At 37.9% G+C, this 26,679-nt stretch overlaps 1 protein-coding gene across 2 annotated transcripts in view; it reads left to right on the plus strand.

Moving 5' to 3' along the window:
- Positions 1–26,679, plus strand: part of SH3BGRL (SH3 domain binding glutamate rich protein like) — a 91,657-nt gene that overhangs the window by 49,062 nt on the left and 15,916 nt on the right. For both annotated transcript variants that reach the window (XM_021080702.1, XM_021080701.1), the window contains exon 2: positions 19,259–19,444. In XM_021080702.1, the coding sequence (XP_020936361.1) occupies positions 19,259–19,444 (186 nt within the window). The remainder of the gene's footprint in view (positions 1–19,258; positions 19,445–26,679) is intronic.

The raw sequence follows: 26,679 nt of genomic DNA on the forward strand, positions 1-26,679 counted from the left end.
GATGTCAGAGAACGTTTTACCTATGTTCTCTTCTAGGAGTTTGGTGGTGTCTTGTCTTACATTTAAGTCTTTAAGCCATTTTGAGTTTATTTTTGTGTAGGGTATGAGAGAATACTGGACAGCTACATGAAAATCAATGAAAATAGAACACACCCTCACACCATGCCCCAAAATAAACTCAAAATGGCTGAAAGACTTAAATATAAGACAAGACACCATCAAACTCCTGGAAGAGAACATAGAAAATGTCTTCTTAATTTCTCTTTCTGATAGTTTGTTTTTAGTGTATAGAAATGTAACAGATTTCTGTATATTAATTTTGTATCCTGCAATTTTATGAAATTCATTGATGAGTTCTAGTAGTTTTATGGTGGCATCTGTAGGATTTTCTGTATATAGTGCCATGTTATCTGCAAAGAATGACAGTTTTACTTCTTCCTTTCCAACGGTGATTACTTTTATTTGTATTTCTTATCTGACTGCTGTGGCTAGGGTTGCTCATACTATGTTCTCTTCTAGGAGTTTGGTGGTGTCTTGTCTTACATTTAAGTCTTTAAGCCATTTTGAGTTTATTTTTGTGTAGGGTATGTTGAATAATAGTGGCAAGACCAGGCCTCCTTGTTTTCTTCCTGATTTAAGAGGAAATGCTTTCAGGTTTTCACCTCTGAGTATGATATTAGCTGTGGGTTTATCATATATGGCCTTTCCTATGTTGAATTATGTTTCCTCTACACCTACTTTGTTGAGAGCTTTTATCATAAATGGATGTTGAATTTTGTCAAAGGCTTTTCTGCATCTATTGAGATGATATTTTTATTCTTCAGTTTGTTTAATGTGGTGCATCACATAGATATGTGGATATTGAACCATATTTGGATCCCTAGTATAAATACCACCTGATCATAGTGTATGATCCTTTTAATATATTGTTGAATTCAATTTGCTGATATTTTGTTGAGGATATTTGTATCTATGTTCATCAGTGACATTGACCTATAATTATCTTTTTTTTGGTGATATCTTTAATATCAGGGTAATGTTGGCCTCATAGAATGAGTTTGGAAGCATTCCTTCCTCTGAAGGGTTTTGGAATAATTTGAGGAGGATAGGTTTTAACTCTATATATATTTGGTAGAATTCACTTGTGAAGTCATCTTGCCCTGTACTTTTATTTATTGAGAGATTTTTAAAATTATTATTGATTCAGCTTCATCACTGATAATCTATCTGTTCATATTTGCTTTTTCTTCCTGATTCAGTCTTGGGAGATTATACATTTCTAGGAATTTGTCCATTTTTATAGGTTGTTCATTCTATTAGTGTATAATTGTGCTTCACAATCTCTTATGATCCTTTGAGTATTTTTCTACACCTTCTTTTCCTTGAATATATATTAATGTTTCATATTTTTGTTGTAATTATCTTTATTTTTATTACAATGTAATAATACATTTTGCAATTTGCTTCTTCACTTAGCTTTGTCTCTTAGGCATGTTTTTATAAGAGCATATCTATATTACATATCATTGTTTCCAATGGTTGTAGTTTTTCATTGTGTGAATACACCATGGTTTATAGCCCAAATAAATAAATAAATAAGGTTGAATATGTCTGATGTAAGTGTTGCTACCCTGGCTTTTTGCTTTAATTTACATGGAATACCTTTTTCCATCTTCTCATGTTTAGTCTCCCTGTGTCTTTAGAGCTAAAGTGAGTCTCTTGTAGGCCACATGTATGTGAGTCTTGTTCTTGTATCCATTCAGCCACTCTGTGTCTTTTGATTGGAGCATTAGTCCATTTACATTTAAATTAATTTTTGAATTAGGTATGTACTTATCATCATTTTATTTATTGTTTTTGCATTGTTTTTTTGAGGCACTTTTTTGTTCCTTTTTCTTCCTTTGCTCTCTTCCATGTGGTTTTATGATTTATTTAGCATTTAACTCTCCTCCCCTCAAAGTTTAGTGTTTTTGACATCATATTTTACATCTTTTTGTTTTTTATATCCCTTAACTACTTATTTTGGATATAGATGATTTTACTACCTTTGTCTTTTAACTTTCCTACTAGCTTTATAAGCGGCTGATATACTCTCTTAACTGTGTGTTTGCCTTTGTCAATGACATTTTTCCTTTTGCATTTTTTTTTTTTGTCTTTTTGCCTTTTCTTGGGCTGCTCCTGTGGCATATGGAGGTTTCCAGGCTAGGGGTCTAATCAGAGCTGTAGCTGTCAGCCTACGCCAGAGCCATGGCAATGCGGGATCTGAGCTACGTCTGCGACATACACCACAGCTCACGGCAATGCTGGATCCTTAACCCACTGAGCAAGGCCAGGGATCGAACCTGCAACCTCATGGTTCCCAGTCAGATTCATTAACCACTGCGCCATGACATGAACTCCCTCCTTTTGTAATTTTTATATTTTAGTTGTGACCTTTCCTTTTCAGCTTAGAGGGATCTCTTTACATATCTTGTAAAACTGGTTTTGTAGTGCTGAACTCCTTTAGCTCTTGTTTTGTCTATAAAAATCTTTATCTCTATTTCAAGTCTGAATGATAACCTTGCTGGCAAGAGTATGTTTGGTTTTAAGGTATATTTCATCACTTTAAATGTATCGTGCCACTTCTTCTACCCAGCAGAGTTTCAGCTGATAGCCTTGTGGGTGTTGTGCTTAACTAGTTGCTTTGCCTTTGCTGTTTCAATATTCTCTGTTTTTGTCATTTTAATTACAGTGTTTCTTGGTGTGGTCCTCTTTGGCTTGATCTTTTGGGGGATTCTATATGCTTTCTGGACCTGAATGTCTTTTTTTTTTCCCCCCATAGGTTAGGGAATTTTTTTAAGCTATTTTGTTTTCAGTTATATTATCTGTCCCCTTTCTATATTGTTATAGAACCACTATAAATGTGAGTGTTTTTTTTTTTTTTTGGTCTTTTGTCTATTTAGGACCACACCTGCAGCATATGGGGGTTCCCAGGCTAGGGGTCGAATAAGAGCTATAGCTGCTGGCCTACACCACAGCCTCAGCAACATGGGATCCGAGCCACATCTGTGACCTACACCATGGCTCCTTAACCCACTGAGTGAGGACAGGGATCGAACCTGCATCCTCATGGATACTAGTTGGGTTTGTTAACCACTGAGCCATGATGGGAACTCCAATGTTGGTATTTCGGATGTTTTCCCAGAATTGTTATATTTATTTTATTTTATTTTATTTTATTTTATTTTATTTTATTTTATCTTTTGCTTTTTAGGGCTGCACCTGCGGCATATGGAGGTTTCCAAGCTAGGGGTCGAATCAGAGCCATAGCTGCTGGCCACAGCCACAGCCACAGCAATGCCAGATCCAAGCCATGTCTGCAAACTATACCACAGCTCACAGCAACGCCAAATCCTTAACCCACTAAGCAAGGCCAGTGGTCGAACCCGTGTCCTCATGGATGCTAGTCAGATTCATTTCTGGTAAGCCATGATGGGAACTCCCAAATTATCATTTTCATCTTTTCCAGATGTATCCCCAGGAGTGGGATTGCTGGATTATATGGTAGCTCTATTTCTAGTGTTTTGTTTTGTTTTTTTAGGGCTATACCAGCAGGATATGGAGGTTCCTGGGCTAGGGGTCCGATTGGAGTTATAGCTGCCAGCCTATGGCCCAGCCACAGCAACATCAGATCCCAGCCGCACCTGTGACTGACACCATAGCTCACAGCAGCACCAGATCCTTAACCCATTGAGAAGGCCAGGGATCAAACCTGCAATTTCATGTTTCCTAGTCAGATTCATTTCCGCTGCGCCATGACAGGAACTCCCCAGAGATCTTTTAAACTGTCATCATTTAATTTTTTTTTTCTTTTTTCTCTTTAGCTTGATGGATTTCTACTACTCTTCTCTTACTCTTCTTGCTGATTTTTTCGTCTGTATCATGTAATCTATATTGATTTCTTCTAGCGTATTTTTTTTAATTTTTATTTTTTTATTACTCGAATTTATCACATCTGTAGTTGTATAATGATCATAACAATCTGATTTCACAGGATTTCCATCCCACAGCCCAAGCACAACCCCCCACACCCCAAACTGTCTCCTCTGGAGACCGTAAGTTTTTCAATGTCTGTGAGTCAGCATCTGTTCTGCAAAGAAGTTCAGTCTGTCCTTTTTTCAGATTCCACATGTCAGTGAAAGCATTTGATGGTGTTTCATTGTATGGCTGACTTCACTTAGCATGATAGTTTCTAGGTCCATCCATGTTGTGAAAAATGACGGTATTTCATTCTTTTTACTGGCTGAGTAATATTCCATTGGGTGTATGTACCACTTCTTCTTGATACATTCCTCTGTCAATGGACATTTAGGTTGTTTCCATGTCTTGGCTATTGTAAAGAGTGCTGCAATGAACATCGGAGTACATGTGTCTTTGCGAGTCATGGTTTTCTCTGGATAGATGCCCAGGAGTGGGGTTGCTGGATCAAATGGTAGTTCTACGTTTAGGTTTCTGAGGAATCTCCATACTGCTTTCCATGGTGGTTGCACCAATTTATAATCACCAACAGTGTACTAGGGTTCCTTTTTCTCCACACCCTCTCTAGCACTTCTTGTTTGTAGACTTTTGGATGATGGCCATTCTGGCTGGTGTAAGGTGGTACCTCAGAGTGGTTTTGATTTGCATGTCTCTAATAACGAGTGATGTTGAACATCTTTTCATTTGTGTGTTGGCCATCTGTATGTCTTCTTTGGAGAACTGTCTGTTTAGATCTTCTGCCCATTTTTTGATAGACTTGTTTGTTTTTTTGGTATGAAACTGCAGAAGTTGTTTATAAATTTTGGAGATTAATCCCTTGTCAGTGGATTCACTTGCAAAGATGTTCTCCCATTCTGTGGGTTGTCTTTTTGTGTTGTTTAGGGTTTCCTTTGCTGTGCAGAAACTTTGAAGTTTGATTAGGTCCCATTTGTTTATTTTTTTTTTTGTTGTAAATACTCTGAGAGGTGGATCTGAGAAGATGTTGCTGTTGCTTATGTCAGCGAGTGTTTGGCCTATGTTTTCCTCTAAGAGTTTTAGAGTGTCTGGTCTTATATCTAGGTCTTTCATCCATTTGGGGTTTATTATCATGTATGGTGTTAGGGAGTGTTCTACGTTCATTCTTTTCCATGTGGCTGTCCAGTTTTCCCAGCACCACTTATTGAACAAGCTGTCCTTTCTTCATTGTATCTTCTTGCCGCCTTTGTCATAGATGAGTTGGCTGTAGGTGTGTGGGTTGAATTCTGGGCTTTCTATCCTGTTCCACTCATCTGTATGTCTGTCTTTGTGCCAGTACCATATGGTTTTGATGACTATTGCTTTGTAGTATAGTGTGAAGTCCGGGAGCCTGATTCCTCCAGCTCCATTTTTCTTTTTCAGGATGTCTTTGGCTATTCTGGTCTTTTGTGCTTTGAAACAAACTTTAAAATATTTTGATCTAGTTCTGTGAAAAATGTCCTTGGTAATTTGATAGGGATTGCATTGAATCTGTAGATTGCCTTAGGTAGTATAGTCATTTTGATAATATTAGCTCTTCTAATCCATGAGCATGGTATATCTTTCCATCTATTTGTGTCATCTTTGATTTCTTTCATCAATGGCATATAGTTTTCAGAGTACAGGTCTTTTGTCTCTTTAGGTAGGTTTACTCCTAGGAATTTTATTCTTTTGGATGTGATGGTAAACGGGATTGCTTCCCTAATTTCCTTTTCTGCTCTTTCATTGTTAGTGTATAGAAATGCTGTTGATTTCTGTGTATTAATTTTGTATCATGTGACTTTGCCAAATTCATAGATGAGCTCTAACAGTTTAGATGTCTGCTCTCACCACTACTCTTCAACATAGTTCTGGAAGTCCTAGCCACAGCAATCAGAGAAGTAAAAGAAATAAAAGGACTCCAAATTGGAAACGAAGAAGTAAAACTATCCCTATTTGCAGATGACATGATACTATACCAAGAGAATCCTAAAGACTCTACCAGAAAACTGTTAGAGCTCATCTTCTAGTGTATTTTTATCTCAGTTATCATATCTTTCAGGTCCATTTGATTCTTTTCTAACTCTTTGTTAGAAACTTATCACTTCTCACTGTATTTGTCCATTCTTCTACTAACTTTTTAAGCATTTTTTCAGTCATTACTTTGAACTCTTATTGGATAGATTGCTTATCACCAGTCCACTTAATTCTTCTTATGGGGTTATATACTGTTTCTTCATTTGGTATATGTTTCTCTGTCAACTCCTTTTTCTGTTTTTATTTCTCTGTATTTGGTAAGTTGGTAATGTTTTCCAGCCTTGGAGAAGTGGTCTTTTGTTAATATCCTTTGGGACCCAGCAACACAGTCCCATCTGGCCACTAGATATATATGCTCTTGGGATGTCCTCTTTTGTTGACTGTATGGACCCTTCTGTTGTGGCAAGTTAACTACTGTGGATGCGTTACTAGGCAGGGCTGTCTTCTGGTCTGGTCATTATCTGGCCCTGCCTAGTGTTGAGGCTGCTGGCTATAGTGGGTAAGGCTGGGTTCTGGCATAACTGTCGTCACAGCTCTAGGAGTTCAGTGCTGGTGGGCAGGGCCAGGTCAGTGAGTGGCTAGCTTTGGCAGCCAGAGATCCTGGATCTGGTTTGTCCTGCTGGTGGGTAGGGACAGGTCCAGGGCTTGTTAGTGGGTATAGCTGGGTCCTGGGGTGGCTGTTTACTCAGGGGGTCCTACTGCAGCTGGTAGGTGGGTCTAGGCCCTTATCAGACTAGCTGCTTGGCCTGAGGTATCCTAGGACTTATAACAACCACTACTGGGCAGAGTCAGATTCCTTGTGCTAAGAAGCTAGAGGGAGGATTCCAAAATGGCATTTACCAGCACCAGTGTCTTTGGAGTATAATGAGCCTCCCAAGATGTCTGCTTTGAGCATCTGTGCCCCCAGGGTGAGTCCCAGTTGCCTCCTGCTTCTCCATGAGACTCTTCAAGATCAGAAAATGGGTCTGACCCAGGCTCCTCTCAGAAAAAGGCTACCCTTTTTCTTGGAGTATGTGAAGTTCTGGGTGCACATTTAAAGACTGGAATCTCTTTCCCACAGCATTCTGGCTCTTCCAAAAATAAGCCCCACTGACCATCAAAGCCAAATGTTCTAGGAGTTCTTAGTGCAGAACCCCTATGCTAAGAAGCCCATTGTATGTCTCAAACCCCTCATTCCTTGGAAACAACCTTTGTAACTGTAATTATCCTCCTTTTGTGGGCGACATCTCTGGGGGTGTGGGTCTTGACTATACTTTGTATCCACTCTCCTACCCATCTCTGTGGTTTCTTCTTTACATCTTTAGTTGTAGAAGATATTTTATGCAAGTCTTCAGGTTGTTCTCATTGATAGTTGCTCTGTAAATAGTTGTAATTTTGGTACTCCTGAAGGAGGCCATGAGCTCAGGGTCTACCTGCTCTGCCATCTTGGCCACCCATGAACTGCATTCCTTTATTTATTTATTTATTATGCTTTTATTACTTAATTAATTTTATTACATTTATAGTTGTACAACGATCATCACAACCAAACTATAGCATTTCCATCCCAAACCCCCAGTGCATCCCCCACCCCCCAACCTGTCTCATTTGGAAACCATATGTTTTTCAAAGTCTGTGAGTCAGTATCTGTTCTGCAAAGAAGTTCATTCTTTCCTTTTTTTAGATTCCACATGTATGTGATAAAATTTGATGTTGGTTTCTCACCATCTGATGGACCTCACTCAGCATGATAATTTCTAGGTCCATCCATGTTGCTGCACATGCCATTATTTCTTTCCTTTTATTGGCTAATATTCCATTGTGTATATGTATCACATCTTCTTTATCCATTCCTTTGTTGATGGACATTTAGGTTGTTTCCGTGCCTTGGCTGTTGCAATGAATATTGGAGCACCTGTATCTTTTCGAGTCATGGTTTTCTCTGGATAGATGCCCAGGAGTGGGATTGCTGGGTCAAATGGTAGTTCTATTTTTAGTTTTTGGAGGAATCTCCATACTGTTTTCCACAGTGGTTGCACCAATTTACAGTCCCACCAACAGTGTGATAGTGTTCCCTTTTCTCCACACCCTCTCTAGCACTTCTTGTTTGTAGACTTTTGGATGATGGCCATTCTGGCTGGTGTAAGGTGGTACCTCAGAGTGGTTTTGATTTGCATGTCTCTAATAATGAGTGATGTTGAACATCTTTTCATGTGTGTGTTGGCCATCTGTATGTCTTCTTTGGAGAATTGTCTGTTTAGATCTTCTGCCCACTTTTTGATGGGGTTGTTTATTTTTTTGGTATGGAGCTGCAGAAGGTGTTTATAAATTTTGGAGATTAATCCCTTGTCAGTTGCTTCGTTTGCAAATATTTTCTCCCATTCTGTGGGTTGTCTTTTCATTTTGTTTAGGATTTCCTTTGCTGTGCAGAAACTTTTAAGTTTAATTAAGTTCCATTTTTTTATTTTTGATTTTATTGTCATTACTTTAGGAGGTGGATCTGAGAAGATATTGCTGTGGTTTATGTCGGAGAGGGTTTGGCCCAGGTTTTCCTCTAATGAACTGCATTCTTGATTGAATGTTAACCTCTAACAATAGCTAGGCAGGGGTCTGACACTAATCCTTTCCAAGCATCAGAGGATCCTAGAGTTGGGATAGAATATTCCAGTCACTTTTTATTTATAATAATGTGAAGATTGATTTATTTGTTTTCATGCTCATTTGGATGATAATGGGAACAAAGCATGGTGTGGTAAGTGGTAAGTAGAATTTATAATTAAATTATGTAGTAAAAACACATCAAAAAGTGGTATTACTCTTTGTAAGAGCTTATCAATCCTGTGTAATAATCTCTTAAGAAAAAATTTCTTTTTTTTTTTTGTCTTTTAGGGCTGCACGTGTGGCATGTGGAGGTTCTCAGGCTAGAGTTCAAATCGGAACTGTAGCCGCAAGCTTATACCACAGCCATAGCAATGCAGGATCTGAGCTGCTTCTGTGACCTACACCACAGCTCACAGCAATGCCGGATCATTAACCCACTGAGCAAGACCAGGGATCAAACCTGCAACCTCATGGTTACTAGTAGGGTTTGTTAACCGCTTAGCCATGACAGGAACTCCAAAGAAAAATTCTTTAAAAAATATCTTGAAGCTAGACAGGGGAATGTATTGGAACAAACTTAAGCTTTGGAGCTAGTGACATAGGTTTGAATGCCAACCCTGCCACCCACTAACTATGTGACTTTGGGTAAATTTACATAGCCTCTTTCAGCCTCAGTATTCTAATCTGTAAAATGGAGGTAATGATATCTGTTTTCCAAGGCCATTATGACTATTAAATGAAGTAACATATTAAAATACCTATTTTAGAAATCGTCCCTTAATTGGCCTTCTATAACTGGTAGTTGTAATTGGAATGAATAAGAAGAAGACAGTATCAGAGTTCCCATCATGGTGCAGTGGTTATCGAATCTGACTAGGAACCATGAGATTGCGGGTTTGATCTCTGGCCTTGCTCAGTGGGTTAACCATCCAGCGTTGCCGTGAGCCGTGGTGTAAGTCACAGACGTGGCTTGGATCCCACGTTGCTGTGGCTCTGGTGTAGGCCGGTGGCTACAGCTCTGATTAGACCCCTAGCCTGGGAACCTCTATATGCCATGGGAGCAGCCCTAGAAAAGACAAAAACAAACAAACAAACAAAAACAAAAAAAACAAAAAAAACCCAGAAGAAGACAGTATCTGTCTCCCAGTCTTGTCTGAACACAGCCACAACCTGAAATTCTCATGAATTTGGGAATAATTACTGAGTACCTTTTCATACTCCAAAGTGTCTCTCTATGCTCAGTGAACCCAGAGCTTCTGTGAGTCCAGAAGCTCTAAATCTTCTGGAACTTTTGAGTTTTAATTCTTCTACGCTTTGCTAAGAGCAGCAGCTATTTCCCTACCATTGAATGTGCTGGCAGTGAGGTGCTACTTGGCTTTGGAGACTTCTAAGGGCTGTATTTTTTAATCAGCATTTTGTTTGTTTTTGTTTTTTAGGGCTGCACCTGTGGCATATGGAAGTTCCTAGTCTAGGGGTCAAATCAGAGCTACAGTTGCTGGCCTATACCATAGCCACAGCAATGCCAGATCCAAGCCATGTCTGTGACCTACACTGCCACTCATGGCAACACCAAATACTTAACCCACTGAGCAAGGCCAGGGATCCAACCTGCATCCTCATGGATACTAGTTGGATTTGTTTCCACTGCATCACAATGGGAACTTCTCTTATCAGCTTTTTTCTTTGATTTACAAGTGGTAATTTGGAGAAGAAAGACTTACTTTGCTAACTGTGAATGAGCAAGATTCTGTGTGCCACTAGTAATCACCAACAGTATCTTCAGGCACTTAAATACTAGTTTGGAATTTATATTGTCATATTGTACATTTCACAGTCATTAATACTTCAAGGGTGTGAGAAATATCTAATATTGAAAACAGTGGCTAAAACATAACTAAAACCCACTAATAAATGACATTTTCTACAATCTATTTTTGAGAACCCATCAATCTAATCTAATCATAGATATTTAATCTAGGGAATTTCTTTTGAAGACATTTCCAGATAACATTTAATCTATGAGAAATCCATCCCAGTTAGCTTCAAAGACTGATTATTACTTTAGAATAAGCTCTCATTTTTTAAAAAATGTTTTATTACCATCATGTTCCATCACAAGTGATTAGATATAGTTCCCTGTGCTATACAGCAGGATCTTATTGTTTAAGCTTTCAGAGGTTGCTGATTATAGCTACCTGATTTTCTCAAACTTTTCTAGAAAGTATTATCAGGTTCCCAGTATGCTATAAGAGTTTTAAAAAGAGAGCTTTTCTTGCTTTATACAGCAGGAGTTATTTTTCCCAGATTTATTGTTGTACAATTGATTTATTGACTTGCTTCCAAAACATGAGTGTGGAAATCCAGTTATCAAAAAAAATCTGTGGAGTTCCCATTGTGGCTCAGTGGTTAACGAACCTGACTAGTAACCATGAGGTTGTGGGTTCGATCCCTTGCTTCTCTTAGTGGGTTAAGGATCCGGCATTGCAGTGAGCTGTAGTGTAGGTTGCAGATGTGGCTCAGACCCCATGTTGCCTGCGTCTGTGGTGTTGGCCGGCAGCTACAGCTCCGATTCCACCCCTAGCCTGGGAACTCCATATGCCATGGGTGCGGCCCTTAAAAGACAAAAGACAAAAAAAAAAAAAAATCTGCCAAACCTGAATTAAGGCGCATTTACAAAATGCCTGGCCAGTACTCCTCTAAACTGTCAAGATCATGGGAAATAAGAAAAGTCAGAGAAACTGTCACAGGGCAGAGGAGGCTAAGGAGACATGACTAAATGTAATGTGGTATCCTGAAAGTGATCTTGAAACAAACAAACAAAAAAAGACATTAGTGGAAAAACTGGTGAAATCCACTTGTTTTGGAGTTTAGCTAATAGTACTGTACCAATGTGCTGGTGTTGGATTCTTAACTGTGACAATTGTTCCACTGTAAGATACAGTGTTACAATAGGGGAAACAGAGTGAGAGCTATATGGGAACTCTCTGTATTATATCTTCAAATTTTCAGTAAATATAAATTTATTCCAGAATTAAAGTTGATTAAAATTAAAAAGTAAACAAAAGCATTTTGGGGGTGTTGAATTTGAAGTTGTTACATCAATCAGTATTGAGTATCTACTTTGCATCCGGCCAGATCCAGACACAATGTAGGGAAGCAAAAGCAAAAGTCATGTCCCCTACCTTCAGGTGGCTTATCAGCTACCTAAATGAAGACATGAGATTTTTGACATGTGAAAAGATTATCAAGCATTGGTACTATTTGATTAAGCTCCAAACTGGGTCATATTAACCACCAAACTGGGTGATAGGTCAGAGGGAGAAGGCTGGAGTTGCCACCAAGGGGTTCACAGAGGGAATGAACCTGGATGTATACGTTAGAATTGCATCAATGGAGAGAAACGAGACTTGCAGTTGAAGGGAACAAAGAGCAAAAGCACTTTCTTGGGCACAAGAAATTCAGAGAAGAATAAATCCAGTTTGATCTGATATGGAGTGGTGGGGAGATGCATACTTTTAGAGAGGTAGATAGAATATTATGCAGAACCTTGAAAGTTAAGCAGTAGAAGGTTGGGTTGAAATTAGCCACAGGGAGCCAGTGTAGCATCAGTAGGGTTATAGTATATGTTTTGATTCTGTGGCTTTGGCCAAACTTGTCTATTGATTATTGATCTGCTAACACATCTCTCAGCATGTACATCTGATAAACTATGTGGGAATGAAGTTCACTTGCAAGAGGTGAAAGTAAAATCATGCTCATTTTCTAGTCAAATGAAATTTCAGTTCTGAGTAATCTCATCTATAAGCCCTTTCTTATCTGGAAGTTTTCTCTGTCCGTTCTCTTTACCAGAGTCAAGGAACTTTAGTTCCTCTGTCTTTTACTGATTTCAGTTAAAGCTTGATTTTACTTCCAAATAAGTAGTGCATTTGTATTCAGATCATTTTGCTTTTTGAAAAGTTTGTTACACTTTTTTTAAGAGATAGGTATGTTGCTTACTTTTAAAAAATAAAGAATGGGGGGAGATCTGATGCTCTTGCACTTTCTTGTCTGTTTGTTTGTAAGTTTAAAGTACAGAAATATACCCACCACACCAACTTTGCTTACTCAGAAACATTAAGTGACTGAGTTTTTGACAAAGGGGGCAGCATTCTCAGTACAGTCAACAAGAAACAAGAGGCCTCATGATATTCCATTTAGTTCTCCTGTGGGCAAGCTGCCTATGTGCAAGCAAGCCCACAAATTGATGGGCTTAGGAATTCTTTAGGGTCAATTTAGACAGGTCAAGGGGAAAGAAACCATAACTAGGAAATCAAATTCACTAAATAAGGCTATTTGGAAGAAAACATATCTCTTGGAGTTCCCATTATGGAACAGTGGAAATGAATCTGACTAGGATCCATGAGGACACAGGTTTAATCCCTGGCCTCACTCAGTGGGTTAAGGATCCTGTGTTGCCATGATCTGTGGTGTAGTTTGCAGATGCGGCTTGGATCTGGCATTTCTGTGGCTGTGGTGTAGGCCAGTGGCTACAGCTCCAATTTGACCCCTAGCCTGGGAAACTCCATATGCCACAGGTGCAGCCCTGAAAAGCAAAAAAAAAAAAAAAAGATATTTCAACTTTCATTGTCTTTCTATTCTCTGTCACATACTTTAGAAAGAATGCATTCATATATATTAATCTTATCTCCCCAGCTAGATTGGAAATTACAATCTGTACTCCATATAGAGGAAAAGAACAAAGCTTTGCCTTCAGATAGCTTTAGACATGTAATTTGTTTTTTTGTTTTTTGTTTTGTTTGTTTTTGGTCTTTTTAGGGCCATACCTGAGGCGTATGGAGGTTCCCAGGCTAGGGGTCTAATCGGAGCTACAGCTGCCAGCTTACACCACAGCCACAGCAATGCTGGATCCAAGCTGCATCTGCAACCTACACCACAGCTCATGGCAATGCCAGATCCTTTACCCACTGAGCAAGGCCAGGGATCAAACCCGCAACCTCGTGGTTCTTAGTCAGACTTGTTTCCACTGTTCCATGACGGGAACTCCTAGACATGTAATTTGATATAGGCAATTCATAGATCATTTTCCCTTGGACAGGTTTCTTAACCCATCTAAGCAACAATTTCCTTTCTCATAAAATGGGGATAATCATACTAGCCTTACAGAATTGTGAGGATTTCAGGGAATATATCCACAAAGCCAAACAAATAATTTGGTACTCAACAAACTCTCAATGGGTCTTAGTCTCCCATTCTCCTTAAAGGTTTTTTTCTCATACAAAGCTTAACCCAGTACTAACATAGTAAGATTTGGAAATTTCCCCTTGGGATTATCTTGGGGGGCCATTCCTGCCACTTTTTTGTGTGACCCTCTGTTAGAATTTATATAGGGACAACTCTGGGCAGAGTTCTAAGGCAGACAAAGAAACTTCACTGTCTTCCTTACCTGCAACTCTCTAGGCAGTCCCTCCATCCACTCCAAACATGCGCACTCCCTGCCCTTTCTTTGAAGACCAAAATAATAAATCAGTAATGGTAGGGTTTCAGGCATTAGAAGAATAATTGAATTTTAGGGTAGATGGTATTGGCAGTGCTTCTTATTTCACAGTCACCTGGGTCTACACATAAAACTATCTCTGAAGGAATTGGAAACAGATAACATTACTTCTAACTCTGGAAAAAGCTCCAGATAAGGAAGGACTAGATAGTTGAGATTATTCAGAACCAATCAAGAAAAACTTTTTTTAATACAATTTCTTTTTTTTTTTTTTTTTTTTTTGGCCTTTGTCTTTTTGTTGTTGTTGTTGTTGTTGTTGCTATTTCTTGGGCCGCTCCCTCGGCATATGGAGGTTCCCAGGCTAGGGGTTGAATCGGAGCTGTAGCCACTGGCCTACGCCAGAGCCACAGCAACGCAGGATCCGAGCCAAGTCTGCAACCTACACCACAGCTCACGGCAACGCCAGATCGTTAACCCACTGAGCAAGGGCAGGGACCAAACCCGCAACCTCATGGTTCCTAGTCGGATTCGTTAACCACTGCGCCACGACGGGAACTCCAAGAAAAACTTTTTTAACCTAGAATTTGGCATTACTGTACTTTCTTTATTGTGACCACCTTAAGCCATAGCTGTTTTTGAGAAACAGCATTTAAATATCTATCTTCTCTTCCTTTCACACTAGGCTCTACTTCTGAAATTACTTGGGAATTACCATCTCTTTTGACATAATGTGTATAAGAGCAACTAAATAAAGTATTAACAGTATTTTTTGGGGGGGGCAGCAGTAAAATGTCAAACCTTAAACTGTGCTATTATGCTGCCACATCTTGGAACATCTGTCACACAAACCCCAGGAAGCCTAGGAGTGGAGAGGGGAGACCAAGAGAATTCTAAATACTCGTATTAACCTATATTTGTTGTAGACTAATTGGTAAAAAGATATGAATTACAAATTTTACATGGCTGATTGTGATCAAAGCATTTTTTTAAATATTGCAAAACAAGCAAGTTAAAAACAAGAGTCTCTTGCTGCGGATGTACCATTAGATTAAGCAGTAGGAAGCCAGTGGCTTAAGGACTCATGATAGTATTCATTTAAAAATGAACACAGATCTCTCTCATTACCAAATGACTACACAGTGGAAGTGCTGTAGTGGTCTAGTGCCAAACAGACTAACTAGGTGTTCAGATTTGATTTTCTTTTTGGGTGTATTTTGCAAGTAAGTAGATTATTAAAAGACCAAAAAGACAGGTTTAAATTCTATTTGTTTATACTTCCTTCACCCCACTCTTAAATCCTTAGGCACTGACTAGGCAAAGACAAGCTTATTATTTGCCTACAAATTAGTAGCCTTTCTTTGGGGTAGCATTTGAAATAAACAGAACCAATTGGAGGGAATTATATATCTGAATTTCTCTTTGTAGAATCTATATATATGTAATTTCTCTGGGTCACAAATTATAACCTTTTTATTTATTTTATTACCTTTTTAAAAAGATAAAATGCACACATAGAAGTGTTTATTCATTTAGAGACTTCAATTTTGTGTAAGAATTTAGTTGTAGAAATTATGAGCATCCATTTAGAAAGTTTCCAAATTTATTTTGTAATACTGTACCTTCATTGTTCTAGTGCAATGTGTAAGCTCATTTTTCACAGTTGGCCAGTTATATTAAACTTTACTAAGTACATCATGCTTTCACTAAAACCATAGACTGCATGAAATATAGATGGATATAGTATGTGGCGTTTTTGCTGTCATATGAATCTTAGTCTAAGTGGCATTACTCATAGCAATAAGCACTTGCTCTCTAAGTTCCTTGCAGTCATTGGTGTTGTAATTCACTTGACCCTTCTCACCTAACCATCTTGTATGGTTTTATTAGCTTCTTATTTATTTATTTATTTATTTATTTAATTTTGCTTTTTCAGAGCCGCATCTGTGGTATATGGAAGTTCCCAGGCTAGGGTTCGAATTGGAGCTGCAGCTGCCGGCCTACACCACAGTCATAGCAAGGTGGGATCCGAGCCACATCTGCAACCTAAACCACAGCTCAGAGCAATGTCAGATCCTTAACCCACTGAGTGAGGCCAGGAATCAAACTCACATTCTCATGGATACTAATCGGGTGTGTAACCCGCTGATCCGCAATGGGAACTCCCTTAGCTTCATGTATAAATACCATGTTGTAGAGTTCCCATCATCATGGTGCAGTGGAAATAAATCCGATTAGGACCTATGAGGTTGCATGTTTGACCCCTGGCCTCACTCAGTGGGTTAAGGATCCAGTGTTGTCATGTGCTATGGTGTAGTGTAGGTTGCAGACTCGGCTTGGATCTGGCATTGCTGTGGCTGTGGTGTTGGCTGGCAGCTGTAGCTCCAATTAGACCCCTAGCCGGGGAACCACCATATGCCACAAGTGTGGCCCTAAAAAGCTAAATAAATAAATAAATACCATGTTGTAATAAAAAATTCTAATGTCTGTATTTAATCCCTCATACTAGATTGTAATTTTAGGAGGGAATCTCTGCTATTTTTCTTTAGACATTTTAAACCTAATAAATTTCCTACACACTTAAGAGACACCCAAGAATCATTGCTGAATAGCTATTAAATACACTTTTGGACACAATAGTGCACAATAGTTGGAAACTCTTTCAATGTCCATTAAAGTCTCAGCTGAGAAAATGTGATGGTTTTATTATAAAACAAGACAAAATCCTATCTTGGTTAAATTCTTGGTTAAATGTTTTATTGTCAGTCAATACTTTCATGAAAAAGACTCTTATTGTCCCATTTGAAGCATGATTATTGAAGTTTTGTTCTTCGTTTGGAATTTAAACATTCACACTGGCTTTTTTTTGTTTGTTTGTTTTTTTGCCATTTCTTGGGCCACTCTTGCGGCATATGGAGGTTCCCAGGCTAGGGGTCTAATCAGAGCTGTAGCCACCAGCCTACGCCAGAGCCACCTGTAGGCACTAATTCTTTAGATATAAAAGATCTCTTGCTGGAAATAACTTGACATATGAAATTTTGGACTTGTAGATATGATCAAGATAGGAAACAGGTTTTTCTTTTACATCTCCTGAAGATTCAGAGGTGGAGAAATGTTCATGTTTGCCAGGGCAGAACCTACTTTAAAAAGTGTTATTATAGCCCATTCTGTTTAGCCTTATGAAGATGTAGAACACTCTAGGAGACACGTGTACTTGTTAGGCAGCTCCAGAGCATGAGAGAAATATTTGATGGCTAGAGGTAAAGATATCAGTGAAAGATAGGCTATAATGCCCAGTGGTACCAGGCCTGGCCACCACCTTAACTCAGAACATAGTGAATAGTAATCCTAACATAGTAGGCACTCAGTAAGGGGAAAAATGTCTTAAGAAGTCATTTATCCTAAAGGTCTTCTGTCTTTTGTCTCTCACACAAACATGACAGATGGAACTCACTCAGGGCCATGTAAAAAATTTAGCATGTTATCTATAACTCTTAATTCATTCAAAAATATCTGTTGGAATGCCAAGTGCCCAAAAGTACCATATTTATGGGCCATCTACCTAAATTTATAAATATGCAAATGGTGGATGAATTACTTGACACCCTTCACACAAACTGAACACCCCCATTGTATCATGATGACTCAAACCCACTCATTTAATTGAACTTTCCTTCACTGCTGATTATTATTGACTTTTAGATTGATTATCCTAAAAATTCAAAAATATATACTTATTTTTGAATTAAAGTTTGATTTTATAAGCTAATATGGAAATAAGATTCCTATTAGAAAAATTATCTTGCTGAACATTTTGCTGGATTGTAACTAATTTTTAACTAAAATCATTCTGTACTCTGATGTAAATAGCCTGTAGAGATTCCAGTTTCTAATACGAGAAGTTGAATATTTTTTCCTGGGGTTTTGTGATGAAAGAGAAAATTACCCACAATCACAAGTTAGAAGGACATAAATACAACCTCTCTGTATGTGTATGTAAATCTAGAGAACTGACTGTATAAAAGTTTTTTTATTTTGCATTTTAATTTCCATTAAGATGACTGTTTCTTTTGATTTTATATTTCCAATGCTTCTGTTCTTTAGTGTAGCTCCATGAAGAAACATTTATTGTTCTGTGCTGAAGCTCAGAAATATTTACTAATAGTTTTAAATTTGGGAAAATTACTGTAAATATGTGAATTAAAATTCTAAAAGAAATGTATATCAGAGGAGAAATCTAACTAAAAAGTGTTAATTTTACTCTTGCTCTCTCCTAGGAATGGTTAGGAGAAAAAAATAAGTGCATTATCTCTAAGATCCCCTAGCAGCACAGTTAAGGGCCAATGAATGGTACAGGTATATTTCGAACTTATTATATAGACACATTTAGCTCTTATATCTTCTTATTTTCTGTTCTAAACATGAAGGAAAATTAATTTCTGTTAACTGTATGATGCTTAGTAAGAAAAAAGTAGACTCAGGTCATTTAGAATGACTTTCAACAAGGGTGAAAATTAAGAGAGACTTGTAGATAATCAGAAAACATACCTTCCCACTATTCACACTTTTGAGTTAATTGCACTTTAGGTTATTAATATTACCCAGCTAGCTTTTCTTCTGCATGGTTAGATGTGGAAATTTCAATGGAAAAAAAGAAAAAGTCAGGTTGATAAAAGGATCTGTGAGCTGAAAACTCTTAAATCTTCTTGTGAGACGTCATTAACAACAAAATAATAAAGAGGGAAAACCAGAGTTCCTGTCATGGCTCAGTGGTTATCGAATCCGACTAGGAACCATGAGGTTGCGGGTTCAATCCCTCACCTCACTCAGTGGGTTAAGGATCCGGTGGTGCTGTGAGCTGTGGTGTAGGTTGCAGATGTGGCTCAGATCCTGCATTGCTGTGGCTCTGGTATAGGCTGGCAGCTACAGCTCCGATTAGACCCCTAGCCTGGGAACCTCCATATGCCATAGGTGTGGCCATAGAAAAGGCAAAAAGACAAAAAAAAAGAGGGAAAACTATTATCTTCTGTGAAACCAGAAATCTTGATCAATATCTGATTCCTTTCTGCTAGATCATTAACACTTTTTGTTGATTTTGAGAAATAAAAACAGAAAAAACTATTTGCTCAACAATATGGTTTCTTGTCCTTTGTTTCCTAGATTAAGAAGAAACAGCAAGATGTGCTTGGTTTCTTAGAAGCTAACAAAATAGGATTTGAAGAAAAAGATATTGCGGCCAATGAAGAGAATCGTAAGTGGATGAGAGAAAATGTACCTGAAAATAGACGACCAGCTACAGGGTATCCCCTGCCACCTCAGATTTTCAATGAAAGCCAGTACCGTGGGGTAAGGAACAATTTATATTCTTGGTTTTTTTCAAATCAATTGCTTCGAATTCATCATAACTCTTTTACCCCCAGCTTACAAACATTTCTCCTGTTCATCCTCTGCATCCATCCTATGCAGCTAGGGTATTTTGCCTTCTACTAGGAGGCAAATGGATGAGTCATTCACAAAAATTACCTGTGCATACATAAAGGAAGAAATTGATGGGAATATAATCATAGTAGGAGACTTTAATACCTCACTCACACCAATGGACAGATCCTCTAGAAAGAAAACCAATAAAGCAACAGAGATCCTAAAGGAAACAATAGAAGAGTTAGACTTAATTGCCATCTTCAGGATACTACATCCAAAAAAATCAGAATACACATTCTTCTCAAGTGCACATGGAACGTTCTCAAGAATCGACCACATACTGGGACATAAAGCTAACCTCAACAAATTTAGGACCACAGAAATTATTTCAAGTATCTTCTCTGACCACAATGCCATGAAACTAGAAATCAACCACGGGAAAAGAAATGAGAAGAAACCTACTACGTGGAGACTAAACAACATGCTACTAAAAAACCAATGGGTCAATGAGGAAATCAAGAAGGAAATTAAAAAATACCTTGAAACAAATGATAATGAAGACACAACCTCTCAAAATCTATGGGATGCTGCAAAAGCAGTTGTCAGAGGGAAATTTATAGTGATACAAGCCTTTCTCAAAAAAGAAGAAAGATCCCAAATTGACAACTTAACCCTCCACCTAAACGAATTAGAAAAAGAAGAACAAAAAAGACCTAAAGTCAGCAGAAGGAAGGAAATTATAAAAATCAAAGAAGAAATCAATAAAATAGAGATTCCAAAAACAATAGAGAAAATTAATAAAACTAAGAGCTGGTTCTTTGAAAAGGTAAACAAAATTGACAAATCCCTGGCTAGACTCACTAAGAAGAGGAGAGAAAGAACTCAAACAAAACTATAAATGCAAAAGGAGAAATCACAACGGATACAGCAGAAAGACAAAAAACCATAAGAGAATACTATGAACAACTATATGCCAACAAATTTGACAATCTGGAAGAAGTTGACAGTTTTCTAGAATCTTACAGCCTGCCAAAACTGAATCAACAAGAAACAGACCAACTGAACAGACTGATCACTAGAAATGAAATTGAAGAAGTTGTAAAAACACTCCCTACAAATAAAAGTCCAGGACCAGATGGCTTCACAGGTGAATTCTATCAAACATATAAAGAGAATCTGGTGCTCATCCTCCTTAAATTTTTTCAAAAGTTTGAAGGAGAAAGAATACTCCCAAAGACATTCTATGATTCCACTATCACCCTTATTCCAAAACCAGGCAAAGATACCACCAAAAAAGAAAACTGTCAGCCAATATCATTGATGAATATAGATGCAAAAATTCTCAACAAAATCTTAGCCAACTGAATCCAACAACATATCAAAAAAATCATACACCATGACCAGGTAGGCTTCATCCCAGGTTCACAAGGATGGTTCAACATAGGCTAATCAGTCAATGTCAAACACCGTATTAACAAAAGAAAAGTCAAAATCTATATGATCATCTCAATAGATGGAGAAAAAGCATTTGACAAAGTCCAACATCCCTTCATGATCAAGACCATGGCCAAAGTGGGTATAGAGGGAACATTCCTGACATTCCTGAACATGATCAAAGCCATTTATGATAAACCCACAGCAAATATAATACTCAATGGGGAAAAACTGAAAGCCTTCTCACTCAAATCTGGAACAAGACAGGGATGCCCACTCTCACCACTGCTCTTGAACATAGTACTGGAAGTCCTAGCCACAGCAATTAGACAAACAAAAGAAATAAAAGGCATCCATATAGGAAGAGAAGAGATACAACTGTCACTGTATACAGACGACATGATACGATGCATAGAAAATCCTAAGGACTCAACCCCAAAACTCCTTGAACTGATTAATAAATTCAGTAAAGTAGCAAGATATAAGATTAACATTCAGAAGTCAGTCGCATTTCTGTATACCAGCAATGAAATATTAGAAAAGGAATACAAAAAATACAATACCTTTTAAAATTGCACCTCACAAAATCAAATACCTCGGAATACACCTGACCATGGAGGTAAAGGACTTATATGCTGAGAACTATGGAACCTTAATCAAGGAAATCAAACAAGATGTAAAGAAATGGAAAGATATTCCATGTTCCTGGATTGGAAAAATCAATATTGTGAAAATGGCCATACTCCCCAAAGCAATCTAAAGATCCAATGCAATCCCTATCAAATTACCCATGACCTTTTTCACAGAACTAGAACAAACAATCCAAACATTTATATGGAACCACAAAAGACCCAGAATTGCCAAAGCAATCCTGAGAAACAAAAACCAAGCAGGGAGCATAACTTTTCCAGACTTCAAGAAATACTACAAAGCCACAGTCATCAAAACAGTGTGGTACTGGTATCAAAACAGACAGACAGACCAATGGAACAGAATAGAGAACCCAGAAATAAACCCTGACACCTCTGGTCAATTAATCTTTGACAAGGGAGGCAAGAACATAAAATGGGAAAAAGAAAGTCTATTCAGCAAGCATTGCTGGGAAACCTGGACAGCTGCATGCAAAGCAATGAAACTAGAACACACCCTCACACCATGCACAAAAATAAACTCCAAATGGCTGAAAGACTTAAATATTTAAGACAAGACACCATCAAACTCCTAGAAGAGAACATAGGCAAAACACTCTCGGACATCAACATCATGAATATTTTCTCAGGTCAGCCTCCCAAAGCAATAGAAATGAGAGCAAAAATAAACCCATGGGACCTCATCAAACTGACGAGATTTTGCACAGCAAAGGAAACCCAAAAGAAAACAAAAAGACAACTTTCAGAATGGGAGAAAATAGGTTCAAGTGATGCAATGGACAAGGGCTTCATCTCTAGAATATATAAACAACTTATACAACCCAACAGCAAAAAAGCCAATCAATCAATGGAAAAATGGGCAAAAGACCTGAATAGAATGTTCTCCAAGAAAGATATACAGATGTCAAGCAAGCACATGAAATGCTCAACATCACTGATTATAAGCGAAATGCAAATCAAAACTACCATGAAATATCACCTCACACCAGTCAGAATGGCCATCATTAATAAGTCCACAAATAACAAGTGCTGGAGGGGCTGTGGAGAAAAGGGAACCCTCCTGCACTGCTGGTGGGAATGTCAACTGGTACAGCCACTATGGAGAACAGTTTGGAGATACCTTAGAAATCTATCCATAGAACTTACATATGACCCCACAATCCCACTCTTGGGCATCTATCCGGACAAAACTCCACTTAAAAGAGACACATGCACCCTTATATTCATTGCAGCACTACTCACAACAGCCAGGACATGGAAACAACCCAAATGTCCATCAACAGATGATTGGATTTGGAAGAGGTGGTATATATACACAGTGGAATACTACTCAGCCATAAAAAATGATGACATAATGCCATTTGCAGCAACATGGATGGAACTAGAGACTCTCATCCTGAGTGAAATGAGCCAGAAAGGCAAAGACAAATACCATATGATATCACTTATAACTGGAATCTAATATCCAGCACAAATGAACCTTTCCACAGAAAAGAAAATCATGGGCTTGGAGAATAGACTTGTGGCTGCCCAATGGGAGAGGGAGGGAGTGAGAGCGATTGGGAGCTTGGGGTTTTCGGATACAACTTAGAATAGATTTACAAGGCGATCCTGCAGAGTAGCATTGAGAACTATGTCTAGGTACTCATATCGCAATGGAACAAAGGGTGGGGGAAAAATGTATACATGTAAGGATCACTTGATCCCCATGCTGTACAGTGAGGAAAAAAAATAAAATAATTTAAAAAAAAGTTAAGAAAAAAAAGAAAAAATATTACTTGTGCATGTTTAAGTACAGACCAGCAAGATCTCATTGCTTATCCATTCCAAAGGCATTTGCTTGCATTTATTAACCCCAACTTCCCAATCCATCGCACTCTGACCTCCTCCTGCTTGGCAACCACAAGTCTGTTCTCCATGTCCATGATTTGGTTTTCTGTGGAAAGTTTCATTTGTGCCATATATAGATTCCAGATGTAAGTGATATAATGTGGTATTTGTCTTTCTCTTTCTGACTTACTTCACTTAGTATGAGAGTCTCTGGTTCCATCCATGCTGCTGCAAATGGCATTATTTTGTTCTTTTTTATGGCTGAGTAGTATTCCGTTGTGTATATATACCACATTTTCTTAACCCAGACATCTGTTGATGGACATTTAGGTTGTTTCCATGTCTTGGCTATTGTGAATAGTGCTGCAATGAACGTGAGGGTACGTGTGTCTTTTTCAAGGAAAGTTTTGTCCATATATACGCCCAAGAGTGGGATTTATGGGTCATATGGCAATTCTATATATAATTTTCTGAGATACCTCCATACTGGTTTTCATAGTGGTTGTACCAATTTACATTCCCACCAGCAGTGCAAGAGGGTTTCCTTTTCTCCACACCCTCTCCAGGATTTATTTGTGGACTTATTAATTATGGCCATTCTGACTGGTGTGAGGTGGTATCTCATGGTGGTTTTGATTTGCATTTCTCTAATAATCAGGGATGTTGAGCATTTTTCCTGTGCCTGTTGGCCATCTGTATATGTTCTTCAGAGAAATGTCTATTCAAGTCTTTTGCCCATTTTTCCATTGGGTGGTAGGCTTTTTCGCTTTTGAGTTGTATAAGTGGTTTGTATAGTTTAGAGATTAAGCCGTTGTGAGTTGCATCATTTGAAACTATTTCTCCCATTCCATAGGTTGCATTTTTGTTTTTTTATGGTTTCCTTTGCTGTGCAAATGCTTGTCAGTTTGTTTAGGTCCCATTGGTTTATTTTTGCTTTTATTTCTGTTGCCTTGGGAGAAAACATTTGTAAGGTTGATGTCAGGGAATGTTTGTTCTCTTCTATGAGTTTGATGGTGTCTTGTCTTACATCAAAGTCTTTAAGCCCTTTTAAGTTTCTTTAGTGCATGGTGTGAGGGTGTTCCAGTTTCTTTGATTTACATGTGGCTGTCCAGTTTTCCCAGTGCACTTGCTGAAAAGACTGTCATTTTTCCATTTTACTCTTGCCTCCTTTGTCAAAGATTAATTGACTGTAGGTGTCTGGGTTTATTTTGGGTTCTCTATTCCTTTTAATAAACATTTTTAAAAATTGTAATCAGTTGTTATTTCCCAAATACATTTTTTTTTCTGCTGTACAGCATGGTAACCCAGTTCTCTATTCTGTTCCATTGGTCTGTATGTCTCTTTCGGTAACAATACCACACCATCTTGAATACTGTGGCTTTGTAATATTGCCTGAAGTCTGGGAGAGCTGTTCCTCCTGCTTGGTTTTTGTTCCTCAGGATTGCTTTGGAAATTCTGGGACCTTTGTGGTTCCATATAAATTTTTGGATTGTTAGTTCTGTGAAAAATGCCATGGGTGATTTGATAGGGATGGCATTGAATCTGTAGATTGCTTTGGGTTAGTATGGCCATTTTTACAATATTGATTTTTCCAATCCATGAACATGGAATATCTTTCCATTTCTTTACCTGTTCTTTAATTTCTTTGATTATAGTTTATAGTTCTCAGCATATAAGTGTTTTACCTCCTTGGTTGGGTGTATTCCGAGGTATTTGATTTTTTGAGGTGCAATTTTAAAAGGTATTGTATTTTTGTAATCCTTTTCTAATATTTCATTTTTAGTATACAGAATGTGCCTGATTTCTGAATGTTAATCTTATATCCTTCTACTTTGCTGAATTTTTTGATCAGTTTAAGTAGTTTTTGGGTTGAGTCCTTAGGGTTTTTTATATATAGTATCATGTCATCTGCAAACAGTGACAGTTTTACCTCTTCTCTTCCTATTTTGATACATTTTATTTCATTTGTTTGTCTGATTGCTGTGGCTAGGACTTCCAATACTATGTTGAGTAAAACTGGTGAGAGTGGGCATCCTTGTCTTGTTCCAGATTTTAGCGGGAAGGCTTTTAGCTTGACTCCATTGAATATTATACTTGCTGTTTGTTGTAAATGGCTTTTATTATGTTAAGGTATGTTCCCCCTATACTCACTTTGGTTAAGACTTTATATCTTGAATGGATGTTATATTTTTCAAATGCTTTTTCTGTATATATTGAGATTATCATGTGGTTTTTTACTTTTCTTTTGTTAATGTGGTGTAAAATGTTGATTAATTTGCATATATTAAACCATCCTTGTGAACCTGGGATGAATCCCACTTGGTCATGGTATATGATCTTTTTTCTATATTGTTGAATTTTGTTGGCTAAACTTTTGTTGAGAATTTTTGTGTCCATGATCATCAAAGATATTGGCATATAGTTTTATTTTTTGGTGGTGTCTTTGTCTGGTTTTTATATTAGGATGATGGTGGCTTCATAGAATGTCATTGGGAGTGTTCCTTCTTCTTCAACCTTTTGGAAAAGTTTAAGCAGAATGGTTATATATTCCTCTTTGTATGTTTAGAACAATTCACTTTTGAAGCCAACTGGTCCTGGACTTTTGTTTGTAGAGAGTGTCTTTGTTATAACATATTCAATTTCATTTCTAGTGATTGGTCTATTCAGTTGATCTATTTATTCTTGATTCAGTTTTGGCAGGCTGTAAGTCTCTAGAAAGTTATCCATTTCTTCTAGGTTTTCAAATGTGTATCCTTTTGCTGTTCCTTGTGTTTATCCTCACTTTCACAGTAGTTTTTTTCTTTTCCTCTTTTAGATCTCTATGATGGCTAATTCAAGTGATTGCTCTCCAATTGTGGTTTCTTCCATCTATTTCTTCTTACGTCTTTTTTTATTTAAAGAAGCCCTTTCAGTTTTTCTTTTATAATGGGTTTAGTATTTCTGTACACTTTTAGCTTTTGTTTGTTGGAGAAATTCTTTATTTTTCCTTCTATTTTAAATGATAGTCTAGCTGGATAGAGTATTCTAGGTTGCAAATTTTTTCCTTTCAGCACTTTAAATGTATCATGCCACTCCCTTCTGGCCTGTAGTGTTTCTTTTTTTTTAATTTTTAAAGTTTTTTTTTCTTTTGTCTTTTTAGGGCTGCATCTGCAGCATATGGAAGTTCCCAGGATAGGGGTCGAATTGGAGCTGTTGCTGCTGGCCTACACCATAGCCATAGGAATGACAGATCCAAGAATCATCTGG

This window comes from Sus scrofa, chromosome X, assembly GCF_000003025.6.
Source record: "Sus scrofa isolate TJ Tabasco breed Duroc chromosome X, Sscrofa11.1, whole genome shotgun sequence".
Classification (NCBI taxonomy): Eukaryota; Metazoa; Chordata; class Mammalia; order Artiodactyla; family Suidae; genus Sus; species Sus scrofa.